Raw genomic sequence first — 9,071 nt, 5'->3', positions numbered from 1 at the left:
GATCTGTAAAAAATGATGCTGAAATTCATATGGAGACACAGGATATCTCAAATAGCTAAAGCAATCTTGTACAACAAAAACAAAGCTGGAGGCATCACAATACCAGATTTCAAGACATACTACAGGGCTGTTATATTCAAAACAGCATGGTACTGGTACAGAAGCAGATGAGTAGACCAATGGAACAGAATTGAAACACCAGAAATCAATCTAAACATCTACAGCCAACTTTTATTTGATCAAGGATCTAAAACCAATGCCTGGAGCAAGGATAGTCTATTCAACAAATGGTGCTGGGAAAACTGGATTTCCATGTGCAGAAGCATGAAGCAAGACCCCTATCTTACACCTTACACAAAGATCCACTCAACATGTATTAAAGATCTAAATCTATGACCCAACACCATCAAATTATTGGAGAACGTTGGAGAAACCCTGTAAGATATAGGCACAGGCAATGAATTCTTGGAAAATAGCCCAGAATCGCAGGCATTCAAAGAGAAAATTAACAATTGGGATTACATCAAATAGAAACTTCTTATGTCTGGTACTGGCAAAAGAAAATCAAAGCAAAATCTATAACAAACAAAATGAACAGATGGAAAAGTTTGCAGAATCACTTCTACATATAATGAAATCTTGGTGTGTATCACATCATTTTAAATTCATATGAAATGATATATAATTAAGAAGTTTCTCAACAATGAATTATACAAATTATAATGACTTAACATGTCTAATGATTGCACTGAAATATTCCAACTATATTACTAAGCTGATTTTAGTATAGACTCCAATGAATGATTAAAAGTAGCAAACAAATGTGTAATTCATTTTATCAAAATATGAAGATAACAAGGTCAATGAGTTGACAATGAAAATACAGGATTGAAAAGAAATGAGATGGGTTTGTGCTTATGAACATAAAACCCAGGCTAAGAAATTAGTACACAGTATTATTTTGAAGGAGGAGGATTAGGACCACCATGGGGGTGTAGTGGATATAACCACCACCTGTAAACCTAACATCCCATGTTGGTGCCAGTTCATGGCCTGTGTGCTCCACTTGCAGCTCAGCTCCTTGTTAAGATCTAGAAAATGCTTTGGAAGATGGCCTAAGCCTTTCTGTCCCTGGTACTCACATGGACACCTGAATTAACCTCCTTGCTTTGGCATGAACCAGCACTGGCCCACGACAGATATCTTCACATTCCAACACAAGATGGAAGGTTTATCCCACTCTCTCTTCATTTTCTGTGGATTGGTCCTTCAGAACAAAAACATTTTAAGAAAAGTATAAATTGTTCATAAGGAAGTCACATGCTGCAAGTTATTTTATAACATCAAAATGCAAAATCTGTTTTATAAATTTTAGTTTCTAACCATTGAAAACAGAGAGAGCATAAGAGCTATTCCTGAGAACATCTGTTTCCTTGGAAATTATTCTATCCCTGAATCCTTTCAAAGCATTCTTCTCAGGTCTCAAGAGAATAATGTAGCACTTGGGAACAAAGATGCAGCCCAGGAGCCCCGCACTGGAGCACAAGATGGAGAAGACCTCCACAGCCACCATGACCTTCCCCTTGGTGCTGTGGTAGACAGGCAGGAAGGTTACCCAGACACTGATGAACACCAGCATGCTGAATGTCAGGAACTTGGCTTCATTGAACTTGTCAGGCAAATTCCTGGCTAGGAAAGCCACAGTAAAGCTGGCCAGGGCCAAGGAACCCAGGAAGCCCAGGACACAGTACAAGGCAGTGACGGAGCCCTTGTTGCACACCAGGATGATGTGGCCATGCTCAGAGTGTGCATCTGTGTCAATAAAGGGAGGAGAAGTCCCAAGCCAGAAGCCACAGAGAGCTAGTTGGATCAGGCAGCAGATGGGAATAATGGAGTTAGGTACCCCTGATATCAGACACTGTCTCATTCTTCTCCCTGGGCCAGTGACCCTGAAGGCCAGAAGCACAGTGATAGTTTTGGCCAGGACAGTGGAAATAGCCACAGTGAATACCACTCCAAATGTGGTCTGCTGGAGGACACAGGTGGTTTTGTTGGGACGACCAATGAACAGTAAGGAGCAGAGGAAGCAGAAGATGAGGGCGATGAGCAGGATGTAGCTGAGACAACGATTGTTAGCCTTGACTATGGGAGTGTCTCGGTGCTTCACAAAGACCCCAAGGACATCAACGGTGAGGACAGAGAAGCACAGAGCTATGCAGACCAGGATCATCCCCAGGGCATCTTCAAACGACAGAAAGATCACTCTTTTGTGGAAACACTTGTTTCTCTCTGTGTTGGCATACTGAAGATCTGGACACTTCACACACTGGTCCATATCTAGTGAGAAACATACAATCACATCATCCCATGTTCCTGATTCACAAGGACCCGACTTAGCTAGTTTAAGCAAGTAGTCCTTATTTGATGTTGAAATAGCATATAAGATGACATCTACAAATTATTGGCCATTATTCATGCACATCTTCCTCATGTTAGCCAGAGTTCTTACTCCATCTCCATAAGTACCTTACATACTCATGAGTACATGCTCTTTTTGTCCTAACAAAGTACTAAGGGCTACTCTCTGAACCTACTCATGGTACTTTAAAAACCTACCTTTTTTACCTGTTTCATTTTAACACCACAAATTCATTCTTCACGGTTTCTTCAGATTGGGAAGTGATGATCAAGATGCCAGCGGTTTCTATGTGTGGTAAAGACTACTCTGACCTTTATACATGGCACACGCTTGCTGCATCCTCACTTTGAACAAGAGCAAGCAGCAGTCCTTGTTTTCTTAATGAATGCATTCTTTCATAATTCAACTTTTTTTTTAACATATGCTTTTTTTCATAGATAGAACTTTGGGAATATAGTGGTTCCTTCCCCTAAACCCACCTTCCCATCCCAACTCTCATCCCACCTCCCTCCCCCTCTCCCATCCCCTTCTTTATTATGGTTCATTTTTAGTTTGATTTTAAATATAGAAGACCAACTCCATATTAAGCATAGATTTGAACAGTTTGCATCCATGAAGACAAACTACATATAGAATAGAGTTTGGGGAAAAATTGCAGTCAATTCTCAAAGCACAACTCATTATGGATGGAGTTCCTACATGGGGAATAAATGCACGGTGACTCTGTTATTCCTTTAACAATTAACCCTCTTATGTATGACATCAGTGATCAGCCGAGGCTCTTGCCATGGGCTGCCATCAGTATTTGGACATTGCCATAAGCAGTTGGATGTTCTCTCCTCCCTTCTGAGAAGAGTATATTCTTCTTTGATGACCATTTCTTTCCATTGAGGTCTCACGGAGATCCTCCATGGAGGCTATTTATTGCCAGAGTCTTGGCTTTCCATGCCTGCAGTAAGCCCTTGTTTTAATGGTGTTATTCCCTCTGGATTCTCATGGCCCTCTCAATGACCAAAGGATCCCAGTTTTATTTCTAATGAGTGTTTATTTATTTATTTATTTATAATTTAATGAAAGGCAGAGTTTTGGAAGGAGGAGAAGTGGGAGAGAGGGAGAGTGAGAGGGAGAGGGAGAGAGAGAAGGACAGGAGGACAGGGAAAAGAGAAGGGGAAAGAGAAAGAGGGAAAAAGAGAAAGGAAGAAATCTTCCACCAGTGATTCACACCCCAAATGATGGTAATAGCTGGAACTAGGCTGTCTTAAGGCAATAAATGGGAGCTTCTTCTGGGTCTCCTACATGGTGTGGACTCAGAAACTTGGGCTGTCTTCCACTGCTTTCCTAAGCATCAGCAGAGAGCTGCATTGGAAGTGAAGCAGCTGAGACTGGAACTGCAGCCCAACTGGGATGCTGGCATTCCAGCCAGAGGCTTCAACTCCTAGTCACAGTACTGGCCCCATGTTCCCACTCTTAATATCATGCATTGAGATATTTACTGTGTGAATTTTGGGTGCACAGGAAGTACCCAGTTATCTCACTAAACCACATCTCTCTAAGGTAGGATCTGGATAGTCATTCTATGGGCAAGCACTGATTGAGAGATCACCATTAGAAAGCAGATGGTCAAGTTCTAGAGAAACGCAGAAGAGTTGTACTCTTGATACCTTCTGGATAAGATGCCACCCTTGAGCAGATTTCCATCAAGGAACACACTGGGATGCTGCCTGTAATCAAAGTCAGTCTGGAGATCACCTTGAACCCTACTGGCATAGTTCCACTTTGCTGCCTTTTTATCCTTGAACATGAATTTTCTTTCTCTGTCAGTATCCCCTTCTATACATTGCTCCATCGATGTCAGATATTGCAACTTGAAGTTGTCTTCCAAAATTTAGGTGGTCTTATCTTTGGATAGTTCCTACTTTTGAGATATTACATGTGCTCATTTTCAGAGCTTTGTTTTCCAGAATTGGTAAGCAAAAATAACTGTTTTTTTGTAATTAATCTAGTATTCCAGCACTACTTAACTCAGTTACTGATTTTTGATTGTATTACACCATCCCAAGATCAGTTGAAAATGATGCCACTTTTATATCTTCCTTTATAATAAGTTGCATGGCTTTCATTTCTATTATATACACAAAGCAGACCATCCTGGGTAATTTCCTGCATAAGTTGCACTCTTTCTTCAACTTTGTATCCAATCTTCAGCCATAACTTCCATGATTTTAGCATTCTAAAGCACACTTTAGGATTGAAAACTGATCCTTCTTTTTGGCATTTTTGAGTTGTTTTGTTCTTCTTGTATAATTCTCAGATCACTTAGATTTGTTAAATGTTTTTCTTCAGTTATGCTATTCTTATTACTATTATTGTATGCAAGGCATTGGGCATGATGTAACCTATTTAAAAATACTGTTGGATTTATGTTGTTTAAAATTTCAAATGTGTGAATTTGTTTCAACAACAGTGTCTTACAATTTCATTTTACTGAAATATCTGGCAGTATTTGACCAAACAAGTTAAGATGTTTCTGTAGAAGAAACAGAATTTTTCCATTTTTCCTATTCTGTACAGGAGTTGAGAAAGAGTTCCTTTCCTATGTGAAAGTATTTATCACAATAAAAGTATTAAGAATTATTTTCATAATCTTGAAGATACTTGGATTTTTAAAAAAAATTCTCAATGTATTTCATTTTTATATCTGGAAATATCTGAATTTCTTCTATATTCAAACTATCACCATTAAATGATTAAAAAGTTCTAGTATTACTATTTTTATATCTGTGCAGAGATCTCTTCACCTCTCTTTGTGTAACACACACAGACATTGTAATCTTGTTTTTAGTACTGTTCCAAATTTCTGAGGTTCATAAATTTTGCTTGTTTTATGAGCACCACCTATAAGCTCTTCCAATTTTTATTTACCTCAGTTTCCTTATAATGTCCACATCCTATCTTCAAGGGTTTGTGTTGAATTTGATGTCATTAACCTACCTTGCTATGTATTCTTTTTACCATGCATGTCAGCATGTATTATTTTGAAATAAATTTTACTCATGAGTGTATGTGTGTAAGCATAGGAATGTTCCTGAAGATATATGTTTTCATAAGCCATGATTTTTCTCAAAGGCTAAGGTTAGCTCATTTATGATATCTGATGAGTATTATCTTTAGCATGATATACTATATAATTTCTAATACAGCTTTTCTTCTTACACTCAGTTTGATGAGAGTTGTGCTTTCTCTCTGCAAGCATGCTATATTTGAATTTGGTGTAAGCATTTTATCTAAACACGCACAAGGAATGCAGACATGAATTTACCTAAATGATTTTGCAAACACTACATGTGGTAAAGTATAGTGTGCAAAGTTTTATCCTTTTAGGGATTATTACTGAATGTAAGGTTTAACTTCCACCAGAAGGTGAAAAGAATCTTCTCAGCAGTCATAATCCACATTCTTTTCTTTTCATGGAGAAGAGAAAATTCTAAGAAACAGGTGTTAATTTCTCCATGAAGCTGGCACTGACTTACTTGTCTGATTGGAAATCTCATTCTCAGAACAAGGTGTGCAATCAAAACAACAGGTAGGCTTCCCCTCCAGAGGGGCTTTCCTGAATCCAGGGCTGCAACTCTCACTGCATACTGAACATGGAGTCTGAGAAAAATCAAATGAATATTGGTCATATTGGGAATGTTACTTCTGTTCCAAGTAGAGGGTTTTCAAGTCCTGCACAACCTATTCACTGAAACTGTAAACACCTATTTCTGACACAATCATGGCATGCAAGTTTATTTCCTAAATAAAAAGATTCAAAACGTGGAGGAACAAATGTGTGTACTGTCCATCCTCAGACACTAAAAACATAACAAAGTATTTAGATTGGGAGGGGTGTGGTTTAATGTCTCTAAGTATGTTATAATAAGCCAAGTTGCACAAATCCCCATATAAATTGGAGGGTAACAATGTATAGTGTGAATCTTATGATCAGACCAACTTACCTCTGTAATTCCTGTGGCCCACTCTATCAAATTCTCAGAGAGAGACAACTGTTGGCTCTGTGGAACATACGGGGAAAACTGTCCTACTTTAATCTTACGTCCAACACCATATGGAAAATTCAGAAAGTTGAGAATGTCATATTCAGCTTCCAAATTCCTCATGTGATTCAAATTCACTAGGTCACCCGCAGGATTGGTAAGTTGGAGGTTCTTGAGAAATGGGTGCAACTGAAAAAATGCATCATATTCTCATGAAGACTGCCCAAGCAATAACACATCAAACCCAGTTTAGAGAAAGCCTTTTGTCTGTAATCACAAATAAACAAAGGGAACTTTTTATAGCCACCCAATGAATTAAAACTAAAAACCTGATGAGGACTACATCAAAATAAGTGTGATTTCACTCACTTTCATCCAAAAACAAGGGCAATCAAAAATATCTAACTGTGAAATTATGACCGTTTCAAAATGTGGAGTCCAGGTTACCAACACTCACTTATTTTCTCAGTGTCCCTAGGACAACTATCTGTAATGCAGTTACCAGAATAAAATACTATGCAATTTAATGAAATGTCTTATGTACATTGTGGATGAGCATACTCAACAACACTTGACACTAAAAAGTAATAATTTTTTACTGCTGAGACTGAAAATGGAATGACACAGTCTAGGTATTCACAAGTCATAATTAAATTGTCAGGATGGGAGAGTAATTTTTAAGATACAGCACTGATGCTTATCTAAGTTACCTTCCCAATTGAAAAGGGAACCCTGTTTCTAATCACAAATTACAAAAAAAGGCTCATTTATATCTTGTGATTGAAGGAAGGATCCCAAGTTATTGGTTTGAAAACCCGCAGAAGCTTTTAAGGGGATCATTCCAATAATACAAGTCATGCAAAGGAAACCAAATTACCTGCCAAGGAGAAAATTCCACCTTTGACCCACTGCTCACTGGCTGCATTTCTAACTCTTGTAGAAGCATCTCATGTACACTGTGGGCCACAGCATACACAGCATTGTATATATTGTAACTCCCATCACTCATGCTCATATCAAAATGATGAAAAGGCAACGATTCCAAGGAGGCATTCAGTGGACAATTTTGCAAGGTTTTGCATGATGCCCCAGTAACTGAGCAATGAAAATGTAGTGACCAGAATGTAGAGAGGAAAAAGTCTTCTGGGTATTTGGAAGGGTTAACTGTCTGAAGAAAGTTTTTGAAACCAGAGATCTCACTATGGTGGTGTGAAAAAATGAGAGTCCCATGGAATGAGTGCAGCAGGATATGATGCTCATCGCTGGCAAAATCCCATTGTGAGGTGGTGACCCAGACTTTCCATGTCATTACACGTTCCCATGTTTGAAAGCTGACACCTATGAGTGAATCAGTGTCACAGAAAAGAATCACCACATTTGCTGATGATTTTAGGATCTGGATATGAAACCTATTCTGGAGTGAATTACGTGACTCGTCAGTGACTGGGATGAATTCCACAAAGTCTACACAGATGCCATTCTTCTGCATCTCAACTTTCAAATTGGACATAAACTGAATACCTTTTGGGAGGTCTGAGATGGCCAAACCCACCCAGGTCCAGCTAAAATGAAGCATCAAGGAGACCATGCCAACAGCCAGAGAAGTGTCTTTAGGGGCCATCTGATAGAGGGAAGGAAACTGACCACTGTCACTCAGAAGAGGTTCAAAAGATCCAAGAGTCAGCTAAGGGAAAAGGCAAGAAATCTGTGTAAGGTTATTGCTATAGTGAATAATCTTATTCCTGAAGAAATTAAGCAAATGATTGATGGATCAGAAGATTTTAGAATATTTCATTTTTCTCATCTCCCATTACATATAAACTTCCTAGTTCATGAGTCATTAGACTCACAGGTTGAGGAAAACATTTCTCATTATCACTCACCCACATCACTTTAGAACAAATGTGGCTACCTCACCAAATCTCTGCACACCTTCTCCTTAGAATATGCACTGTGTGAAATATATAAGGTCTCTGTCACTTAAACTTTTGGGTCTAAGTAAGGCACCTAAGGTGATGTGCTTTTTCCCTCTCCTTTACACACTCACCTGTGGAATTTTGTAGAGTTCCAGGAGTGTCCCCATTTGGACAGCAATGCTTGTTCCTGATATTATGGCTACAGACTTGCTCTGTTTCCTACACGTGTAATTGGGAACATGCTTTTCCATTCCCACAAGCCAGATGAAGGGATTCTCCATCACCATCATGTCACTGTGCATGACATTATAGAGATCAAATCCCAATGTCATGTTGGGTAAAAGATGGGGGTTCTTGTTGATCTCCTCAATAGCAAAAACCAAGGCCAGAACATATTGGTAGTTTTTGGATTGAAACCTGCACGAAAGGCACAAGGATCTTTAAGGGAAAAGCCTGCAGTCCTGATTATCATCAATTCTACTGTAATTACTCTGACAGATGGATTGGTCATGGTCAAAAATTCAAGTGTTCTAATCTTTATATGTACATTTGCTTAGGACAGAGTGTCAAGAGCATCGCATTTGCAGGACAGTTGTCCTCACCAGAACCAAAGCTGCTAGTATCTTTATCCGGGTCACCCAGCCTAAAAGATTCTAAAAAATAAGATCTGCTTTTACACCATAATGTCACATCATTAAA

General features: G+C 38.8%; 1 protein-coding gene across 1 annotated transcript; it reads right to left on the bottom strand.

The window, feature by feature from the left end:
* Positions 1 to 1,378: 1,378 nt before the first annotated feature.
* On the bottom strand, positions 1,379 to 8,767 carry LOC100353891 (vomeronasal type-2 receptor 116-like). The gene is made up of 5 exons (XM_051840785.3): positions 8,504 to 8,767; positions 7,334 to 8,140; positions 6,418 to 6,645; positions 5,950 to 6,073; positions 1,379 to 2,337 (listed from the first exon to the last, which is right to left on the bottom strand). Exons 1-5 carry the CDS (start codon positions 8,702 to 8,704, stop codon positions 1,379 to 1,381), a joined length of 2,319 nt encoding a protein of 772 aa, XP_051696745.3. The 5' UTR covers positions 8,705 to 8,767.
* Positions 8,768 to 9,071: the final 304 nt, after the last annotated feature.

This window comes from Oryctolagus cuniculus, chromosome 16 (assembly GCF_051225735.1).
Source record: "Oryctolagus cuniculus isolate XC-2025 breed Fujian yellow rabbit chromosome 16, ASM5122573v1, whole genome shotgun sequence".
NCBI classification, from domain to species: Eukaryota; Metazoa; Chordata; class Mammalia; order Lagomorpha; family Leporidae; genus Oryctolagus; species Oryctolagus cuniculus.
Note: the sequence above shows the minus strand (reverse complement) of the source record. Positions and strands in the feature narration are given on the sequence as shown.